General features: G+C 32.1%; 2 protein-coding genes across 3 annotated transcripts in view; one reads left to right on the top strand and one right to left on the bottom strand.

Annotated features, from left to right (window-relative positions):
• Positions 1 to 580: 580 nt before the first annotated feature.
• Positions 581 to 21,087, top strand: LOC119840403 (V-type proton ATPase 116 kDa subunit a1-like). 2 transcript variants are annotated; one of them, XM_038366999.1, is made up of 14 exons: positions 581 to 736; positions 3,394 to 3,518; positions 9,052 to 9,219; positions 10,425 to 10,751; positions 11,525 to 11,701; positions 12,621 to 12,833; positions 13,739 to 13,889; positions 14,551 to 14,924; positions 15,618 to 15,727; positions 16,247 to 16,374; positions 16,808 to 17,019; positions 17,599 to 17,764; positions 18,097 to 18,268; positions 18,509 to 21,087. In XM_038366999.1, exons 2-14 carry the CDS (start codon positions 3,411 to 3,413, stop codon positions 18,630 to 18,632), a joined length of 2,430 nt encoding a protein of 809 aa, XP_038222927.1. In that variant the 5' UTR covers positions 581 to 736; positions 3,394 to 3,410; the 3' UTR covers positions 18,633 to 21,087. The 2 variants fall into 2 exon arrangements, with proteins under 2 accessions (XP_038222927.1, XP_038222929.1); XM_038367001.1 differs by having other exon boundaries at positions 586 to 736; positions 3,388 to 3,518.
• The window catches only part of LOC119840404 (katanin p60 ATPase-containing subunit A1-like), an 11,064-nt gene continuing 7,532 nt past the window's right edge, over positions 19,365 to 22,896 (bottom strand). Inside the window, exons 6-8 of the mRNA XM_038367002.1 lie at positions 22,563 to 22,672; positions 22,237 to 22,363; positions 19,365 to 22,047 (exon numbers count right to left, since the gene is read on the bottom strand). Coding sequence (XP_038222930.1) covers positions 21,849 to 22,047; positions 22,237 to 22,363; positions 22,563 to 22,672 — 436 coding nt within the window. The 3' untranslated portion in view covers positions 19,365 to 21,848. The remainder of the gene's footprint in view (positions 22,048 to 22,236; positions 22,364 to 22,562; positions 22,673 to 22,896) is intronic.

Here is a 22,896-nt window from a genome sequence, read left to right as displayed (position 1 = left end):
AAAATATTTGGATATTTAGTAAATTGTAGAATAAGTACATGTCTATTAAATTGCTTATTATAATTGTATGTATTTTAATTTATTATTTGTATTAAAAATTACTGTATTTTTATGAAACTTCCGTGCCTTAAATATTGTATTCTCGAATAATTATAATGATTTATATACAGCAGTCATAAATATAAATAATATTATCTAAAATATATCGATATCCTGTAACTTGGCATTGACCTTGTCCCCACTAATTCCTGACCTTTTCGTATTGATGTAAGTTTTAAAAAATCGGCTGCCATTATTTTTGAGGGATTTCTCGTATTAACCTTCTATAAAATAAATTAATAAATCATCTTAGTACTTTCAGAAAATTCAACGAATATTCTATGTGAACGTAAACGCACTCAAGCCAATTGCTAGCTGAAAAGTTAAAATGGTATATTCGATTAACCTGCGTCTGTTTACAATTCATTGCTGCTTCTATTAAAAACTCCATCCACCGATTGCGCTAACAACCAATATTTGGAGCAATGGTCAAGCCTCAGATTATGAATGTCGTTAATTTGAAACATATGTGTCGACGGCAAAACTGTCGGTCAGAACTCAGAAGTCAGAAGGAGCAGTCACCGCGCGTCCATGAGTTGATGCGAACTATTTGTAAAAAATGTTGTCTCCGCGCCGTGAAACGAAACATCAATACTAAAAATACAATCTGTGTTCAGTGATTTTTATTCCATAATCCGTAAGTATTAGAACCATTTTGTTTATATTTAATTTTAGTAGAATTATATAATCATTACACATAATCGATTGAACGCAGCGTTTAAAAATATTTATACTACCAATAGCGAAAAGTTGACATTTGAACTTTGCTTCTAGATGTTCGTCGATAGTGTTATCAATATATATTCCACAAAATTACTAGATATTGTAACTGTATTCTTTTATAAAACAGTTTATAGTAGAGACATCAAGCAAATAAGCTGAACAATTCATTAATGCACTCTTGCATTTTCTGAACTGTAAACAATATTCAACATTCGATTAAAATGTATGCAGTGGGTGAATGTTTAAATATTTAATTTTCATAAAATTTATCACTTAACTTCATTGTACTATGAATGACCACACAAAAATTAATCAACGGGAATTCTATTGTATCCACTTTTTTGTCATAATCAAACTTTAATTAGAAAATAATTGCACAACTTGCTTGTTTTACAAATACAATAACAATTGTATCTTAATAAGTAGGACCTACTTAAAACTTTAAAACAATATAGATTTCATTCTCGACTATATTGAATACATTTCGATATATATGCATTTCAACCCAGTTTCTTTAAATAATGTATAGACAAAAAAAACTTATTATATAAGAATTAATAATCTATGTCATATTAAAATGTCATCTTTTCCATAAAAAAATGTTACTTCCCGTAGTACAATAAACTTTATTGCAATTAAACAATTCAAATTCGCCGCCAAAATATGTTTATACACAACGATCGAAAAATAGACAGACAAAAATAAACAGCCAAATATTTGACATAGCTTTTTGGCATCCACCTGGTTCAGATCATAGAAATTGTAATGTGTGAAAAGTATAATATCCAATTTATCCAAATTATATTAAATATGGAACACATCATGAATCCTACTAATATTATAAATGCAAAAGTTTGCGAGGATGGATGTATGTATATGTGTATGTTTGTTACTCTTTCACGCAAAACCAAGTGAACCGATTACAATTGAATAAAATTTGGTAAGTAGATTGCTGGACAACTGATATTCCTACGACATACAGACTTACGCTTAACTTTGGACCTATTTTGATTAATTTTGATGAAATATTAAATCGTTCACCGCCAACTAATATTGTGGTTATTATAAGCGCTGTGTTTCTATCTAGGTTGATAAAAGTACTTGGAACAAATGAAATTTAAATTTTAATAAACAAAATGCAATACTTATTTACAATATTCCATCCATTCTTGATTTGAGGACACATTTTTACAAGGTGTTCGTAGTTTATAATAATTGATCATAAATTTATTAATTATAGTTATAAATTTCTAGATACTTCTACCGTGTATATCTACTTTCCTATTCAATCTTGTCACTACATTTATTTTATGATTTTAAAATGCGATTAAAGTTCCAAGTACTTGAGCAAGGGCATGATGGTAGAGCTAGAGCGGGTCATGACAAGAATGATCTAGTTCAACTATAAACCTTATATGTTTTCCTTTTTCTTTATATATTACACAACTTGCATTGTTATCTAATTTATATGAGTACCCTTGCACACGGAGAATTAGAAGCGAATAGCGTTTTCTATCAAGAGTAGTAGACAAATACAGATGGAAAAATCCACATACAAATATTCTTGCCAAAGAAAATATTTGTATGTGAATACTCTAAGATAACTGGCGTCTTAGGAGCTAAATGTTTGGTATTGTGAGTCAATTGTAATGTGATTGATAAAAGAGAATCACGATAAGACGTGATAACGCCCGTTCTATTTGGCTGTTGGCCAGGTACAAAAATACAAAGCTTAGCTGTCTCGTCTGCCTGGGACATTCGCAAATGCAACAATTGATATTAGGTCATTTCTACATACCTACATAAACTTTTATTGGGCAATTAGAAAAATATTAACTGTCGTAAAAATTAGGTGGTTTCAAGTACCCATAAATACTAGTTTCGATACCAAATTTGCCTGCTGACGTTAATATTATTGCATAGCAGGTACGCTAATATTTGATTTTTATCCACTAAAATTGATAATTTATAATTCACAAACGCTAAAGTATGATGCCACATTTCGTACGGCAAATAATTGGAAAATTGGACTGTACTAGTACGCAAATTCTTACGCGGCATTTGCAATTTAAATTAAGTGCTTGGTCTATTTTAAATATATCTTTATAAATTCTATCTTCCTATTAATAAATTGTTATAGCCATAAAGAGAACTCTAGGTAAAAGCAATCAATAAGACCTTACCAACGACCTTTTAGAAATATAAGTATAAGTAACATATTAATATGCATTTTATTCCCTTACTATAAGGTTTGAGATTTACTAAACTTGTTCTAATTGAACAGAAATTGCTGACACAGCATTGAGATTGTTATCTATAGGTACTTAAAATATAGATCTAGAGAGTTTGTTTGTTTGTCTGTTTCTTTTATTTGTTTGTTCTGTGTTCTCTCTAATGGACCTACTTCAAAAATTCTTATGTACCAGAATTACACATAAGTTATGGTATCCTTGCTTTTGTCCAAAGTTTTTATAAAAACCTTATTCTTTGATATACTTATAACTAAATTAATATAAAAAATTTTACGTGATTAAAAGCAGATAAATATTTAGTTGAATATTATTGTTTCAGACGAAATATCAGCAACCATGTTTCGAAGTGAAGAAATGGTATTATGCCAACTCTTTGTGCAGCCGGAAGCAGCATATGTGTCAATGTATGAGCTCGGAGAGGCGGGAATAGCGCAGTTTAGAGATGTAAGTACAACATTTATACAATTGTTTTTGCCTTTACAATGGTATAGAATTGAAATACATAAATCGTTTTGGTTTTAAATCATTCATTAGAAATCGTATATATTTACCATTGGTATTTAGTGAAAAAACTTTTCTGCTTTGAAAAGGTAACATATTGTCATGTTATTGAAAGTGCTTCTGATTCTCTTTTTAAATTCTGCTGTACACTTCCTTTATTGGTAAATTTGTATAAAATGTGTTAAAGATTATTAAAAAATAGTAAATAATAAATGTATTGATAAGAACGATAAAGAAGGCCAAAATAAAATGCTCATGATTCTATAACCCCTGTTCATACTAGTTATTTCCACATCTAATTAACGCTCAAGTATCAAGACAACAATATAAGATCACGTAATACCAGCAAATATGCAGGTACGCTTATGAAGTGACATACTCATTAAGATTTACAACTAAATAATGTAAATATGTCTTTTTAAAAAAATAATGTTACTGGCATTAGGACGGTGACACATGCTGCGTTAAAAAAGTCAAATCATGCCTTTTTTAAGAACTGTGTCTTTGCAAAGGGTCTTTGGTTTAAATTGTGGTTTATACTAGTAAGAAGTGATACTTTGTTTTTAATGAATCATTATTTACACAAATATTGACAACCAATATTTTTATAATTAATTTGAAAAGTTTTTTATTATAATTGTAATTCCGTATTTAAACATAGATCTTACCTAATTCAGTCAAAATTTATACAATTTTCTTATATTATTATAATATAGCACCCTATTGGAAATTAAATTGAAATTCGGATATCATATTAAGCTATATGAGTAAGAAGGCCGTTGACGGGTTAATACTTAATATACATTAGGTAGGTATTAAATAATTGCATTGGAAATACTGCGACCTGTTATATTATTATCGATAATGAAAATAGGTCAAGCGTAAAGTTATTTAAGGTTGTGATAATTTCGCATTGTGCAACAATAATGCATAGGTAATGCTTTCATAGACGATTGCAAAATTTTTGACTATATGTATACTATTTCTAAATAATTTAGGATTCCTTTGAGCAATACAGTATGCTCGTCAAATTGAACAATATTGTTAATATTGCATACCGGTCAATTGAACCAAATGCCTTGGCTCTGATCCAAATGTGACTTCAAAGGTTTTGTTTATACCCATTTTATTAGTAGGAAATGAATCCATTTCCGAATTATTGTATTTTTTTACATTTAATGATATGTTAAACTTAAGACTAGATACATTAGTATTAGATAGTAGTTTTATTTAGTTTTAGTCATCATTTTTGATGAATGACTTTAGAAGAGTATCATATTAAGCCTAATAGATTAAAATATATCTGTTATTTTATGTTCATATATGTATACGAATATTTTAGGTTATTATTATTTCTATCAATAGTTTCGTATTCAAAAAACTATGCAACGGTTAGTTAAAATAGTTCCCTCTCTTTTTTGCGATTTCCCAGAAGATTATACCATTTTCTGTGGGACTTTATTCTCTACTCAACAATTTACAGCATTCCGTTATTACTATAAGCAATAAGTGCATTTATTTTAATAACAACATATTTCAGTATTTATTCAATCCTGCTAATGGTTACAGAAATTTTCATTCTATTACGGGTTACCTATTTCCCTTTATTGTATTTATTTCAAGCAGATTATATTTGATGCGTTAGAACATACCATAAAGCTTAGCATAGATTAAAAAGTATCGTATTACTCAACCTAAATATTTCCCTTGAGCAAAATGGATAGGCCGTCAGGTTACGTATCCAATTTTGCGTGCCCCATCTTTCTAGGAGTGGCCTTCGTGACTACACTATTGATTTCACCCTGGAACTGCTTCTTGACATATAACAAGAAATTATTTGAAAATGCTTATTTATCTGAAAAATTTTTAACCAAATCACTTTATCCTATTTTCAGATTCAATAAAACATATCATATTTAAGAAATGCGCAACAAATATCTGAATCTTGGAGATATCAACAAATAGCACTAAATGGCCTTCACAGTTGTAGAAAATATGGAAATAATAAACATTTCATTCAATATAACGTCTAAATTTACGAACAATGGACTATTCGTATTATTCTGCCTGAATTTCTCACTTGATTATTATCTTTTCAGTAATCAGTAACATACTCTATCCATGTATATAGTGGATGCTAAATATATACTATAAAAGGCTATTTATAACAAAATATACATGCATTGAATTATAACTAATCTATATTAAATATTAGAATAACAGAGTCTGCGAATGTTTGTTATTTGCATTAAGCAATTGCGAACTAAGCTTCTTAGAATGTTTATTTGATAAATATGTCGCCACCATATTTATTATATAAAGTAATTTATATATAGAGCTGTCAGTTTCAGCTGTAGGACTCATGAAGGCCTTATAATAGATTTACAGGCCAACATTCTCATTAATATTTTAATATTATTAACCTGAAAACACTTCTGTTTAATTATACTTATGTCATATTTTCTGCATTTTCCTTGTATAGTATGGAATACTAGCAATTAATTGTATTTATTTATAAAACGATTATTCTAAGTTACTGTTTACCTTGTTCATTATAACTTGAGACAAGCAGATATTGTTTGAAGTATATTTTATATAAATTGTATTTATTACAACAAAAGATAATGTTATGTAAGAGTCTATTAAAAGTATAATAATTATATAAAAAAACCTACTCCTTGCTCGTTTTTTGTATTTATGATTCAGCAGCAAAACTGTAAAACTCTATTACTAAGACTTCGCTAACCATCTGTCTTTCTCTCCGTCCGTATATTATAATACATTGATATTCCCTCTTAAAGTGTCATTAGAAGAATAGGTAAATCCATTGAAACTAGTGTAAAAGTTTACATCTAAAGTGATGCCTAGGCCGCTTCAACTACATGAAATAAACACTTTACGTGATAGAGTCAAGTACATTTAATTGACTTTAATTGAAACGACAATGGCAATCAGCTGCGATATTTTTATTACAGTTCGTATTAAACGGACTGTTTTTACGTTACGTAACGTTTTTTTTATATTTTACAATGATTGAGCTGGTAGTCATAAATGATCTCCAGCAACTGTGGATTTCTAATAATTAGAAACGCTAATTATTTTTATTTTAAACTTACGTCATTTTTGTTAGGAAAACTATGTCAAAAATTCGAATTTCATGCTATCGCTGCATTTACAATCGGAATGAAAATATAAATTCAAACACTTTGTTATTTACAAAGCATCAAAAATGAATAAGTAAATATCTCAAACAAAATACGTAAAATGTACATATCATGGAAAATATTAAGCATTGGCCATATGAAATAAAATGTTTAATGAGCCTCTAGTTTTGTAAGCTTTCTGTGAAATCAAATAGAGAAAAAATATAATAGGAAATGTGACAAATGCCTGTAATAGCTGCGGGCCGGGAGTGTCAATGAAGCAATAAAATAAACAGATGGGCTTGGATGCTGCGAATGACCAATTGGGTGTCTATTTCTGGGTTAAGGTGTGGTCTCAGCATCAGGGCTATCAAATTAAAGTTTTCTCTCTTTCCTCATAAAACTATAACATCTCAACAATAACGATTAATATTTATTCTTGTATACTAATAAGTTGAAATATTATCTACCTATAAAATTGCAGGTAAGAAAACTGCTGAGTAAATGAAATTATGTATATAAATATTAGCATGCCAATGAAATAAAATAATTTTTCTATTACCAAGACATTATTTATATTGCATGCATATTATCCGCGGTATTTCCCTACAATATCTACGTAGTAGGTAACAATGTAGCAGTATATTATTTTATGACAGAAACGAAGGTTATATTATCATAACTTTTACTAACACTGCTTTGTTTTTTCTCCTTTCTCGTAAATAAAAAATATGAATGAACATTTGTAAAAGTCACCTCGTCTTCCATGCATACCAATAAACTAAATTATCTAGCTGAAAATGTTTAGTTATGTAAAATATAGTAAAATAAAAGTAACCACTGTTTACTATGCTTATGCTATACTCGGTTCATATACCAAAAAAATATACGTTAATATAAATACGCCGAAACCAAGAGTTAGACAGGCAAAAAGTGTAAAAAATATTTTGGCATATGTATTCAGTAAAATGCGGTTATTTTAATATAACAAACAGACACTTCAACATGAATATTACTATAAGATCATTTAAACTACTAGGTAAATAGTACTTAGTATAAAAAACACTTGTCATTTCTTTAAAACAACATCTGCAGTCTACAGTCTTAATAAAGACTAATACAGTTTTATTACAAGTGGGCGAAGTACATAAAATAATGGAATTGTTTAAGAATTCTTCTTGATATTTAATTTAACTGTGTAAAATAATCGAATCAGACATTTTATTCTAACAATATTATTTATGCTTTAAGGCTTAGGGACAAAAAAAAAACCAAAATAAAAAAGATAAAGCTATATATTTTTTTCTTTTTCTTGTGATGCCTCGAATTTTCAAGTCGAAGTGTACAAAATAAGTTAGTAATTTACCTACTACCTTTACGATGTCTTGAAATCAGCAATTGCTGATAGTTATACTTTCGTAATATCATAAATGAGTTTCAATACGTGAAGGGAAATTGAATGCTATATAAACAAAACTTGCTGCGCTACGTGATGTCACCCGCGGACGAACCCGCAAGCAAAACCAAGTATTTCTATAGCGCATGTGTTATTCTGGTACATAAGCTACGTTACTGTCAAGTATCATCACAATTCATTCAGTAGTTTTCACGTAAAAGTATTAGTTTTTATAATTATAATTAATTTCAAACACGCACGGTTCGCCAGGTGGGTATGTTTTGATTACTCACAACTACAGAAATAGGCAGTTAAGAACTATTAAAGTTAGAAAATCAGATTTATTCGACGCGTGGTATGAAAAAAAATTACATACTATCTAATTTAAAGGTTCACCCATATAAATTAAATGCCACATTACAGATTGCATGGTATAAATTCTGATATATATTTCATCTAAACCATTAAGCATACACTGAGTCATAATAAAAAGAGACAAGATCCGTCATCATTGTAACATTCGTCCGAAGATCTTCGTAGGGAGAATTAATGGATTAATGACAATAAAGTCAGTCAATACTATTACTGGCTACGTTATTTTCAAGAGTGACTTTCATTTATTTGGCAACACAGTCTTGTTTTTGAGAACTAAAGTAATTAAGAGTTAATTTAAAGTCCTCGTGTCTCAATTGTGATCACGTTTTCTTACAAATATTATATACTAGCTGCGCCCCGCGGTTTAACCCGCGTAAGTCCGTATCCCCAAGTAATATCGGGATAAAAAGTTGCCTGTATGATATTCCAGTTGTCCAGCTGTCTACGTACCAACTTTCATTGCAATCGGTTCAGTAGTTTTTGCGTGAAAGAGCAACAAACACACACACATCCTATAAAACTTTCGCATTTATAATATTAGTATTATATATTTTTTCACCAGTTGAATCCACACGTGAATGATTTCCAACGGCGATATGTGACTGAAGTGCGACGATGCAGCGAAATGGAGCGAAAACTGCGTTGGGTGAGCGGAGAACTCCCAGAGCCGCCGCCGCCGCCCAAACCTGCCCCAAGAATCATGAGCCCGAGGGAAATCAACATTCTAGAGGTACTTTTTTTTATATCACAGTCGGCAATGGAGCTGGTGGGACGCCTGATGGTAAGCGCTACCACCGCCCATGAACATTTGTAGAGGCGTAAAGTCGATTACAGACCTTACGCCTCTACAAATGGATTGCCGACTTTAAATTGGGAAGGGATTAAGAAAGCGAGGAGGAAAAAAAAAGAGAAAGGACTGGGAAGGGGAAGGAAAAGGAAAAGGCCTCCGGCTCCCCCACTCACCGAACGAAACACAGCAGAATGCTATTCACGCCGGTCTTCTGTGAGGGTGTGGTACTTCCCCGGTGCGAGCTAGCCCAATTCGTGTCGAAGCGTGCTCGACTACCACAAGCAAACTTATTTTAATTGTAGTTTAAATGAACAGTTTAACACGGTATTTTTATACAATAAAGATATTATAGAAATTTTGGTAAAGAACAGTACAGTAAATAGGCTTTTCGACCTGTGTTCGTCCTGCAAAACGCGATAATATGCTGTTAAAATTCTACCACTCTGAGTAGATCTTCTTTACGATGTAATTATGTCTACGGCGCGACATTGACCCAATTTATGCAAATGCCCGACTAGCTTTTCCTGTTTCACTTAAATCTTAAATGCGATTCCTACCATAATGTGTCGACAACATTTTTTGATTTTATGAAATAAAAAATAGTAAGAGTTTTTATTTAGATTGTAGTTGCTCCGGTTAGATATAATTGTCTCAAGCTACAATGCTGACCTAGAGGACATGCAATGTTGATATCGAACGGACCTAGTTTGCCATTATCTTATTCAATAACTATTATACTAACTGTTTGTATATTTATGAAGCTGTTAAAATAAAATTATTATCTCGTCACACAAAAGTATATATCTTCCAAATAACTCTACAACCAGTCAAGATGGATGTTTAATTTCAGACTATTAAAGCTAAAATCTAATTAGATTCCACTATTCTACTTGTATTCATGTCCGTGATAATTGCATAACATATTAAGGTCACCCAGTCTCTTTACAATCTAACTTCAGTCTACGTCACATTTCCTGGAGGATTATAAATTAGTGTCTAACTTTTCCACTCAGTTGACTGTTAAATATACTTTTAAATTGGATAAAATTAAGGAAATTTCAAGGGTATGGCGATATGCTTTATTAAATAGTATCAGCTCAAAGAATTATGTTGATCTTAAAATATATATTCATGCACTATTTCAGGAGAGAATTGACTACATCGAATCTGAAATCCAAGAAATAACACGAAACGCGCAGAATCTAAAAACGGATTACCTTTCTCTTATCGAATTGAAAATATTAATAGAGAAGACTCAAACGTTTTTCCAAGATCATAGTGCCCATAGGAAAATATCTGCTTCAGTGCAAGTGTACAACAATGAAGGGGTTATAGGACACTTGGGTTTCATTGCTGGTGTTGTTGCTACTCCGAGAGTGCCGTCTTTTGAGAGAATGCTATGGAGGATATCACATGGTAACATATTCTTCAAACAAGCCCAAATTGACGAACCTTTAAAAGACCCTGTAACGGTAAGTGATAGTCTACTTTACTGCCTTTGACATAAGAGCTATGTGAATTCTCATATATTATGTTCTAGTAAAATATCTGCAATACGGTATAAGGCTACTCATAGTATTTGCGTGCTAGAGCGCAAAGTTCGTTGGCCTACTGGTAGTATTGATTTTCTAGTTAACAACAGGGTTATTATAAAATAAAACTTTAGGGTGTAAATCTTCACTCACCCGTGAAATTAATGCATGTTCAACGTCCATAATGCTTTGAAAGATAAGGGAAAGTATTTAAAAATTTAAATACCTAATCCCTACTTATATGATAAACGCTACAACAACTCTGATTGTCTGTCTTTTCTTCACGCATATACTACTGAACTGATTTCTTGAAATTTGCTACAAAGATCGTTTGAATTCTGGGAAATAATATTTAGTAATAGTTAGTAATATAATAGTTTTAATTCCGTAAATCAGACGGGAACGGCAACTACGCGGAAAAACCCTGGGTTTGCCAATCTATACTTTTGTCATCGCTGGTAAAGCTGCCGATGGAAAGCTAATTTATATATGTGTTTAAAGTTAGCATTACAATTGTATGATAAAGATAAATACTAGTAGTCAAATTTGTGACACATATCTATTTAAATAAAACAGCATAAAACGTGACATTCGTCATTTATGAATATGTTGCGTTATTGAAATAAATATGAGGACACTAAACACGCTGACCTAGTTAATCGAGTCCCTAAATTTATACAATATGGAATTATTAAACTACGCAACGCTTTTAGGGTCACGAGCTACAAAAGACAGTATTTGTCGTGTTCTTCCATGGCGAGCAAATAAAATTGCGTGTAAAAAAAGTATGCACTGGATTTCAAGCGACTTTATACCCTTGTCCAGCTACTTATAAGGATCAACAGGACATGTTAGCAGGAGTGGAGACTAGAATAAAGGATTTGGAGATGGTAAGCATTAAAGATTCCCTTGTAACTTTTATACAACAAATGCATTTTTTTACTATGCTGCCTTAAGCTCAATATGCGTAGATATTATACCATTATACGATGTCCAGACTTTACATTGTTGAAAGTCAAGAATCATTCATACACTAAAACAATGAATACATTCATAGAAAATATTCACCAGTGTCGGGTAAAGAACCTACTAATTAATGATGTAACACACCACAACAATAAGTTTAAGCTAAGGACACTTGAGGTAAACTCGTGTTACCTCCCTGTCCTTAGGTCCTTATCACACATGTCAGCCCTGCAGACTACAGAGTAACATAATATAATCCAACCTTCAACACCTACGCGAATGATAATAATGAGCCGCAAGTGCATCAATGAATAAATATCTACGCATCTGTATATATTATATCCTCATTGATTGCATAATTCTTGTAAATAATTTGCAATTTCTACATCGCACAAAAGCGCAAATCTTAATTGCGCCATTAATTTTGAATCAATAATACGAAACACAATAGGTTTTTAGATAGACAAAGAAGGAATTTATTATAGTTTTACTCTTGAACTAATCTTTAATCTTTGCTATTGAATTTGTAATTCAAATTAAATTCCAGTCTATGGAGGCACACAAATAACGTACGCTGAACAGGATTTCTCCCTATGCGATTATGCAATATGATTTACCTATTCCTTTTCTACCTACATTTCTTTGGTACCTTTAATTTATAAAATATATATAAAAGGTATCAATCTCAATAAGTTGTAAACCATGTAATATACCTTGTATCTAACATAGAATAAATTAAGTCTAATACATATAATTTTCGGAGACGGTTGCGGTCAAGATCTTCACAGCGGCATTTCTAAACCGCTAATAACGTTCCCAAATTGAATGAATATAACACTTCAGGTACTAGAACAAACTGAACAACACAGACGTTTAGTACTCACTAACATCGCACGAGACATAAGCACTTGGATGGTCGCAGTGCGGAAGGAAAAAGCGATATATCACACACTGAATATGTTCAGTATGGACATAATAAAGAAGTGCCTTATAGCGGAGTGCTGGGTGCCGAGACAGGATCTGCCGTTGCTACAGAAGGCTTTGGATGATGGAGTGGTGAGTCGTTTTTTCTTATATATAAATCATTTTTTTTATATGCTATAGGTAGATACTAATACTCTAGCAACACCTGAAATTAAATGCTTATAAAAAGAAAAACAAGCAAGCAGAACATACTTTAGACTTTCTTCTCTGTATAACAAACATCGGAATATAATTTGAACAGAAGGAATATTTGTTAAAACGGCCATGATGATACATACAGGTAGTATGTATCATCATGTTTTTATAATAATATATTATGTCATTTCATAATTTTTATTTACTTATGTTATTTAATTTCAACAATGCATTGTATACAATTGATTGTACAATGAACGCTCGCAAAGCAAATAATGTTTTATTTGCATAGAAAAAATAAGCTGCGACATAACCATTATCCATACAACGCATTGTTTCTCCCCCACAATGAACTTTTATGTAAATAATATAAAAGCGTAGGTAGGCTCAATAAAGTTCAAGGCCTGCCCACTCGGTAATCAATTGCCATGAATTAGTAGACGGTTGGGATCACGTTGCATTTCAATAATGTACGTATTTTGAATAACTGATACGTAACAATCCACAAATTTACTATAGGTGTATTACTAGAGTATCTATTTGTACTGTTATGTATTGCACGCTTACATTCCACTGTTTGCGAAGAGGATATTATCTATGCAAATTAATTATATTATTTTCCTTATTAGGAGTAATCAGCAGATAACTGAGGTGTATGGTATATTTCCCTCAAAAAATTAACTTAACAAATGATAATGATGGCAATTTGCTATAATCGGAGTTTCGTGAGATTAATACTCCGAATTCATCAATCATCAATCCAGTTATAATTCATATTTTTTCCACGACCTGTATTTATTTCACTTACTATTTAATGTAGTATTATATCTTTAAACTTCCAGAAAGCAAGCGGCAGTCCAATCCCATCGATCCTGCATCACGTACACACAACGGAAATTCCGCCAACATTCAACAGGACCAATAAATTTACACGGGGCTTCCAGAATCTCATTGATTCCTATGGAATCGCCAGCTATAGAGAAGTGAATCCGGGTAAGTAAGATAATAAACACATAGTATGTTTTTTTTTCTCCATGTACTTCGATGATAAAAATTGTATTATTATCTATCCTATTATTTTTTTAACACGCTTCTGTTAGTTTCATTTTTGTATGTAAGTATGTAACCGACTTCTGTTACCTCGATTTTGAACCACTTTAAACGGTCATATTTAATTAAATGCTGCCGATCCTACAGCATTAATTACTTTCGTTGTGTATACTCTGTATACGAATAAATAGTTCATTCTATCATTAAAGCGTTTTCTAGTTTTTTATATTGTATTAATCTTTCAAATAAATTAAAAGTTAGTAACAAACAATTAGAAAATATTATAATGCAAATTGTAATTTTAGCCAGAGTCAGAGTCGGCTTTAAGTAAGTTTGCTTTCCTCGGAGGCAATATAGAACTGTCAGCCTAACACCTAATCTTTATCTACGTATTATCTATTTCAAAACAAGTTTTACACAATTTAGAAATAACCAAATATCAATATAGTCTCTAAGTTCTTAAACCCTTTAAACCTTATGGCAGGTTGTACATACATATTCGTATATGTATATGTGTATACTGAGTCACACTTAATAAACTGAATAGTTAATCTAAATCATATACATATTTAAACATAACATATCTATTATATTTCCCTTTCAGCACTGTATACGATAATAACATTCCCGTTTCTGTTCGCCGTAATGTTCGGTGACATGGGCCACGGCCTCATAATGACCATATTCGCTGCTACCATTATAATCCTAGAGAAGAAACTAGCAAAGAACAAAACGGATAACGAAATTTGGAACATTTTCTTTGGAGGTCGTTACATAATATTGTTGATGGGGATATTTTCTATATACACCGGCTTGATATATAACGATTTGTTTTCGAAGTCTTTGAATATTTTCGGGAGTAGCTGGAGAAATGTGTACGATAATGAAACGTTGAGGAAACATAGAAGGTTGGAGTTGGACCCGGCGATTGCGTACTCGCAAACGCCGTACCCGCTGGGTATAGATCCTGCGTGGCAGGTGAATACTGAATATCTTAATCTTTATCTAAATATATGGCTAACTGATTAATCTGTCAAAGGACAGCCCAATTTACTGAACCGATGATGTTAAAATCTGGCATGCAGATAGCACGCTGGTATGTAGGCATGCGCTAAAAAAGAATTTTCACTCATTAGGGGATGGATGTTTGTTCCATGAAAACTTATTTTGAGCACGCGGGCGAAGCTGCTGAGAATAGCTAGTTTAAAATAAAATAAAGAATATACTACTGATTGAAAATCTCTGTCATTTTTAAGAACGTCGGCTTAGGAGTAATTATTACAAAATGTCTGCTTCTCGTACATTTTAAAATATTTATATATATGTGACGCTTAAAGATCAAACCGATCAATGAAAAAAGATGATCAAATGTTCTAAAAACGGGCACGACGCGTCTCAAAAAAACCACATCGAAATTTGTGAGTGGAGCCCCAAAAGCTAGTATAATAATATATCATGAAAGACTTTAGGATACTATTTACATTTTGAGAATGTTTAGTTAATTTCCACAAATCTAGTATAACTGTAAAATACAGATAAAACATCTTTAAAAATAGATTGCTCTAGTTTATTTGTCTGTCTTAACATGTATTATTTTCTTAATTTTTATGTATCTGTATATTCATTTTAAGAAATTCCATATCGTTTATCAGCGATTCATTTCCTTTTTAGTTTGCGGCCAACAATATAATATTTCTGAACTCGTTCAAGATGAAACTGTCCATAATATTTGGCGTGTTACACATGGCCTTCGGGGTAACATTGAGTGTGGTAAACTTCAAGTAATTACTGTATTCATAGAAATTATTTTATTATTATTATTGCGGAAGTATCTCTGTCTATCTGTCTTTTCTTTATAACTAAACCGCGTAACCGATTTGTTTGTAATTTGGTACAACGATAGTTTGTTGTGTAAAAATGGATGTCCTAATAACTATCCTCTAACATTTATAAACTTTGGCTAAGCTAGTATTTTATAAAAAAGTATCTTGTTGTGTGTGACGGGGTACAACAGCTTTGAATATTTTTTTATGATTATTGTAGTATTTCTAATTTCTATTACTGTTGTTTATTTTTTATTATTATTTCATTCAAAATACTATTTGGCAGCTTTTAAACATTCTAGTGTCGAATAAAAAAGTTCTGCATATACGTATCGCTAGCTTCTATATTTGGCTAGAATGTTTTGAATAAAAGCACTTAGAAAAATAGCAATAAATCAGAAAATTATTGAAAAATATGATTCGCAATCAACAAATAAAAAACCCGACGGTGCGTGAACACATGATTATTTATTACAGTTACTTCAAGAGGCCCTACATGATATACCTGCAATACATACCACAGGTGTTGTTCCTGCTTCTGCTGTTTTGGTATTTGTGTATCATGATGTTCATGAAGTGGATAATGTATTCGACAGTATCAGATGGTGAGGATGTTTGTTTATAATTGCTTGGATTTGAGTTTTTATTTGTCTATTTCTAGGGCATATTTACGCCTCTTTATTTTGTTAAATATATCAAAAAATGCCCCACTGAAGTTGCAAGTTTCTTTTAGAAAACTTTATTCGAAACTTTTGGAAAAATATCTTTTATTATATATTTTCAATTTTTTGGCAATTGATTTCTATATCTTTTGCCAAAGAGAGAAAAAGAAAAACAAAAAATGTTCCCATACACTATAATACTATCCGTATAAATCTGAAAGGATGTTTCTGACTACATAATACCTACTCAGCGGTTGCGCCATCTGTGCTCTATGGGAAAACCCCTGACGATAATAGACGAAATACGACTAAACCAGACTATACGCCTATACGAATAGACCAAAAACACAGAAGAAAATATTTAATTCCCTCCCAGATCCCGCATACGACTCAGCATGCGCACCCTCCGTGCTGATAATGTTCATCAACATGATGTTGCTCAAGAGCACGGAGGTGCGCTCGTCGTGCCGCGCCGACATGTACGCGGGCCAGCACGCCGTGCAGCGCACCTTCCTCGCGGTTGCCTTCCTTTGCATACCCGTCATGTTGCTGGGGAAACCGCTCTACCAGATGTATAAGAAGCGGAACGTAAGTGTTTCACCATCATCCCCTATCGCTTGTCGTCATCCTGTCCTACTAATATTATAGGAACGTAAGTGTTTCACCATCATGTGCTATTGTTTATCGCTTATCATCACCCTAATAATATTGTAAATGAGAAAATTTGTGAAGATGGATGTATTTGTATCTGTAGGTTTGTTACTCTTTTACGCAAAAACTACTGAACTGATTGCAATGAAATTTGGTACGTAGATAGCTGGACAACTGGAATAACATATAGGCAACTTTTTGTCCCGATATTCCTAGGGGATACGGACTTACGCGGATGAACCGCAGGGCGTTGCTAGTCAGCCTATATATTTTCCTACTGCTAGGACAGATTCAGCACAGGTTTCAGTGTATCCTAGCCCACCGTTTATATTTACAGTCATTTCGATTGAAATTTCACTTCATTCATGATATCATTAACCAATTAATCATGACACTGGTTATAAATCCTTGGGTAAAACAAAGCTTTCTCTATATAAAACTTGTAAAGTAGCAAATGCATTTAAACAGTGAAGTGACTCCAGACTCCATACTGATTTCTTTTGTATATTGTTCCAGCTGAGTCCAACAGTAGAAGATGGTGAATGTGAAAAAGCCACACCAGACGAAGGCATCGGCGAAATAATGATAACACAAGCGATACACACGATCGAGTATGTGCTTGGCGCCGTCTCGCACACCGCATCGTACTTGCGGCTATGGGCTTTGTCTTTGGCGCATGCTCGTTAGTATCTCAATTATATAATATTCTCACTTTTATACTCTTCAACCAGCTACATCTAATCAATAAAATTTGGATCTGTTCTCACAGTTTTATAGAAGTTCTGGAAGTTTAAAATTGTTCACTTTATAATCATAAACCCATTAATGTCTTTAATCATTCGAAACCTACCCAAAGCAGTATATAGTTAACACATAAAAACACAAATGTTCTGGAACATTCGACAGCTCTGAACTGAACACTATACAGAATACACGAAACCTATAAATGTTCTAGAACATTCGAGAACTCCAACCGCCATAAACATAACCTACAAATGTTCTCGAACATCCTAGAACTGTCCGCGGTGCTGTGGCAGCGGCTGCTCCGCATGGGGCTCGGCGGCGGGTCGCCCGCGATGGCTATCGTGCTATACTTTATATTCGCCGTGTGGGCGTTCTTCACGCTTGCCATACTCGTGCTTATGGAGGGGCTCTCGGCGTTCTTACATACTTTGAGATTGCACTGGTGAGTCGACTTTAATAACCCGCTTTTTTACTTTGTTTATATTCTATATACTTACTTAGTCACTTTATAAAACTATCGATAAGCTACAAATTGTGCATCTGGGAACATGAGACTTCACTTATTTTAATCATTTACAGAAACACATTGTTCGAATAATTTTTCTTAGGAATAGTCAATGATGACATAGGACATTAAGCCATTGGATGTAAGATGTTTCATATTTTGTTATTTTCAATTCAGGGTGGAATTCATGAGTAAATTCTACGAGGGTCAAGGATACGCCTTTCTCCCATTCTCGTTCGCGGTTATCCTTGAACACGACGAAGAAGACATTAAAGAGAAACCTAACGGTTCGCCCCAATGACACGAAATATACCACACTGACCACACTTCCCGGGATACTTTAGACCCGGATATAGAACATCGTAATTGGTCCAGCCACTTCGCACCAACTTACATTTAACCACACAAAAACCTGAAATACAATTGAATTCGTGCCTATTTTTTGTAACTCGATATATTTATGCTTGGAGTCATTTTTATAATTGACATAGTTGTTAGAATGTATAGGAATAAATAATTATTTATCGTTTGAAAAGTCGAATTTTTAATTGCTTTTTATTGGCTCAGTTTTATTGTATTATTTAAGGTGAAGTAAGTAGTGTATTTCAGGTTCGATATGGATAAAATGTGTTATTCTACCTATAAATATCTTATGTAATTTTCTATTAATAAACTCATCTAACTTAAAGATATAAGTCACTAGCTAGTTGAAATCAATCTAGCGTCAAAACTTATGATATTATAATTGTTCAATATTGTTACACTTCTATTGATACGTATAAAAAAGCACATGAAAAGAAAGGATGTTAGTTTGTAAAAAAATGCAATATTTAATACTTTATACGTTTAAATCTTACGTTGTAGAGGTTATACTAAAATGTAGATAGAAATAGCAAAGACACGCAATTACAAATCAGTCTATGCCTAGTAAGACTTATTATTAATTCAACTGAACCAAAAATGCACGAGTAAATTTAGTCGCACTCTTTAACAAAAACGAGCTTAGCGGTAAAATATTTTAAAAATCGTTTGAATTGAGACATAGATTTAAAAAAGTCACAAATATATTGTGTCCAAACATGAAATCTATTGAGTTTTTCTATCTAACTCTAGGGCAGACACGAAAATAAAATAATTAAGTCCCGTGTCCCCTAGTGGGGTATGGGGCAGATGATGCACATATGTTTCATTGATCGATTTTCTTTACGGACAAGTAGGTGATCAGCCTTCTGTGTCTTGCTAGACCGAGACTTTTTTTTTGTGCGTCCCCACCGGGAATTGAACCCAGGACCCCTCGTTTCTACGCTCACCAAGGAGACGGTCGGTATGTATGTAGACACATGTATAAATGGTAAAAAAAATAATATCACTGCCGTATTCTAATGGCTCAGAGAATCGTTCAACAACATTAGAAATAATTAATTATGGTAATTTTATGTTGTTATTATTAATTATTAGAGAGTACCTTTAAGTACCTATATAAGGTCATAATTTTTGTTCTAAGTAAAAAGGTATTCTTTGCAACTATGTGCCTTCAATTTCACCCATATTGTACTGTAAAGTATTGGCCTTTATATAAATTAGGTAACGTAAAGGTAAATGATCTAGAAAACAAAGCGTATGATCTAATAGTATCCTTAGTTAGAAAGAGTGTTAATGTAACGATGTTGATTGTTATTTGATTTGTTCTTTTATTTTTAATTAATGTTTATGTTATGTTAATTTTTTATTGGATAATCATTTTAAACGTTGTGTACGCGTCATTTTATAATACTTATTAGAATGCCTATATATGGCAATTAATTAATTGTCTATAATTACAATGTGTACGTTTCACTTAAAGATCGTGTCACAATTTCTGGTCTTGTTCAGTTGTTCTGTTTATATTTTATTTTAACTGTCAGGAAGTTTAGTTTTTACTAAACTTCAATAAATGTAAGACAGGCTATCAACGACTTTGCAAGTTGTGAAACTGGCCCTTTTTTTTTTGTTGCGTATTCTTAAAACACGAAATATTTATTAGTCTTATAATAATAAGGTTGACATTATTGTAAAGGAGTGAAACAGTTTGTTTAAATTGTCATAATATAAATAAACTTATGTACATATAATTAGAAGGTTGTAATAATTAAAGATTGCACTCGACATTAAAAACAATCATAGAAGTGCCTTATAGCGCTTAGTTATTTACTAAATTGCACTTAAGAATTTAAAAAGTATCACTATTTTGTAAAGTATAAGAAATTTATCTGTAAAAGTAGTAATCAGAACATTAAATTACAAAAGTCGTCAGATACAATATTCCCATTAGGTATTCGTCCCATAACTAGCGAAAAATGTCTACTAGCACAGTTTAATAGTTTTAACTAGTTCTCGATCCAGTAGTTTTATGATTACTTCGGTTCTAGCCTACTACATCACTAAGGTTTTATAAATAATTATTCTAGAAAGCACCAAAGACCGATACTTATAATTAGAACTAACGCTAAGTTGTTAAGTCAAAATGGAAGTTATTAAAAAGTATTGTTAATACCACATTATTCGTTTGTATTTCATTTGTATTTCAGCACTTAACTATACTTAAATCCGATCCCATAACAAAACTATTAAAAGGTTTCACATATCGCAAAGACAGGTATTTATACGAACAATCTTTATTCAAACTTATTGACTTTGCAGAACTCGTTTTACCATGTATAATTTAAAATAATAAAACAAAATACATCTACACCATTCCTAAATAAATGAATCTTATTCTAAATTGTTCATCATTTCAATACCTTTTCCAGCCAACGCTTATTTTTATTGAGTTAACATGACTAATTACAAAAGTTTATTAAAGAACAAAATTACTATGTTATTGCCGGGGTCGCTCACTTACGTGCAAACGTGCCTTTGGTTTGCGCCAATGTGAGCGAATGGCATCATATAAGCAACTTCATGTTATTTGCAAAATTATATTATGATATAATTATGAAATTTAAATATTTTTAGACAGGCTGTATTTTATTGTAAGAGGGCTCGATTTCTTAAAATGTAATTATGCTCTAACGTTGAGTAAAACATTAATTTTAGCTGATTCACACTACTACAAAAGCACAATAATTTAACTTACAAGTCCCAACAATATTTTATAACTCTCATAATTTTGCATAATAGAAAATTTTATGCTAAAAGCAATTTTGCGTCCTTGCCACATAGTTTGTTACACGTTGGTATTGGCAATAATACCCATTTACGCATTTCTATATCTGCCCATCACATCATATACTATAAATATCGTAGCCTAGTGTTGTTACAATTATTAAAAAGTCTAATTAATATTGTAGAAATTCCATATAATTTACAAATAATAATAACTATCAAATACGCCACGATTTTATTACGATACGTATAAAAGTTTATAAATCACAAGATCGACTTTGGAACCTAATATTTTCTTGTCCTTTTCATCAACACAGGCAGTTTATGAGCTCCTTAACAGTCGAAGAAGCGCTCTAAGCGCTTTAGCCCTATGCTAGGAACAACCATGCTTCTGCATCCACGTCGAATAACGCGCTACATCTGCTTGAGTTACCGTGCGCCTAGTTTTTTCAATAGCGGTGTCTAAATCTGCTTTAGATATTGGCGCTTCTAGTTCAGTTCGTTTCAGGCGACGGATTTGTTCAGGTGTTTTCCCCGCAATTTTACGACGCATGGTCATCATAGCTGCATCTCTGGAAATTTTAAATTATAATTATCGCGCGGCTTCGCATGCGTTAAATTCATGCGTTAAAGAGTTATTAGATGTTATGATGATGTTGCGTAGTTATTTAAGTATAATTAAGGACAGAGGGATTAACGGAGAAAGCGACTTTGTTTTATACTATGATAGAGTGATAAAGGTTACCACTTGAAACACCTACCTGCACAAGTTACAAATATCTGAACCGCTGTAGCCATCTAACTTTGCGGCTAATTCGGACAAGTCGACGTCATTGGACAACACAACATCACGTAGACAAAGCTTCAATAGTTTGACACGGGTTGGTTCTGAAATAATTTTCTTTGTAATGTCTTAATTTGTGAAAAATGGGTCGTGAAAGAAAATTACAGACATATTTAAACAATAATATAGCAATCCACATTATGATGGAATAAATTTAAGAAAACTGTTGTTAATTAAAAACTTAACTTGTGTAATTAAAAGTATACGTTACTAATACACGATACACAAAATGTTATTTCGCACCATCAGGAAGGCCGACATATATCCTTTTTTCAAAGCGTCGCCTGAACGCCTCATCGATGTCCCAAGGATGGTTCGTGGCTGCCAACACCATAACCACTTTATCTTGGTTACTGGAATATTTATAATTTGACACATTAATAAATTAGTCATAATATTAAGTTTAAGTATAAATAAGCTTTTTTGTGTACATATTTATCATTAAAATAAATATAGTTTAAAAAAACTAAAAAACACGCTTTTCAAGCACATCAAACTTAAAACTATAAAATAATTTTTAATATAAGCTGAAAACAATAATGAACGAAAAATACTAATATTGTTGTGAATAATTTTT

This window comes from Zerene cesonia, chromosome 6, assembly GCF_012273895.1.
Source record: "Zerene cesonia ecotype Mississippi chromosome 6, Zerene_cesonia_1.1, whole genome shotgun sequence".
NCBI lineage: Eukaryota > Metazoa > Arthropoda > Insecta > Lepidoptera > Pieridae > Zerene > Zerene cesonia.
The sequence above is the reverse complement of the archived record's forward strand: the minus strand, read 5'-3'. Positions and strand labels throughout refer to the sequence as shown.

Excerpts from the sequence above, each read along its gene's own strand:
- LOC119840403 (XM_038366999.1), top strand. The coding sequence starts at position 3,411 with ATGTTTCGAAGTGAAGAAATGGTATTATGCCAACTCTTTGTGCAGCCG. Across the intron at positions 12,834-13,738 it reads AGGCTTTGGATGATGGAGTG|AAAGCAAGCGGCAGTCCAAT; the intron begins GTGAGTCGTTTT and ends TTAAACTTCCAG. Across the intron at positions 13,890-14,550 it reads CTATAGAGAAGTGAATCCGG|CACTGTATACGATAATAACA; the intron begins GTAAGTAAGATA and ends TTTCCCTTTCAG.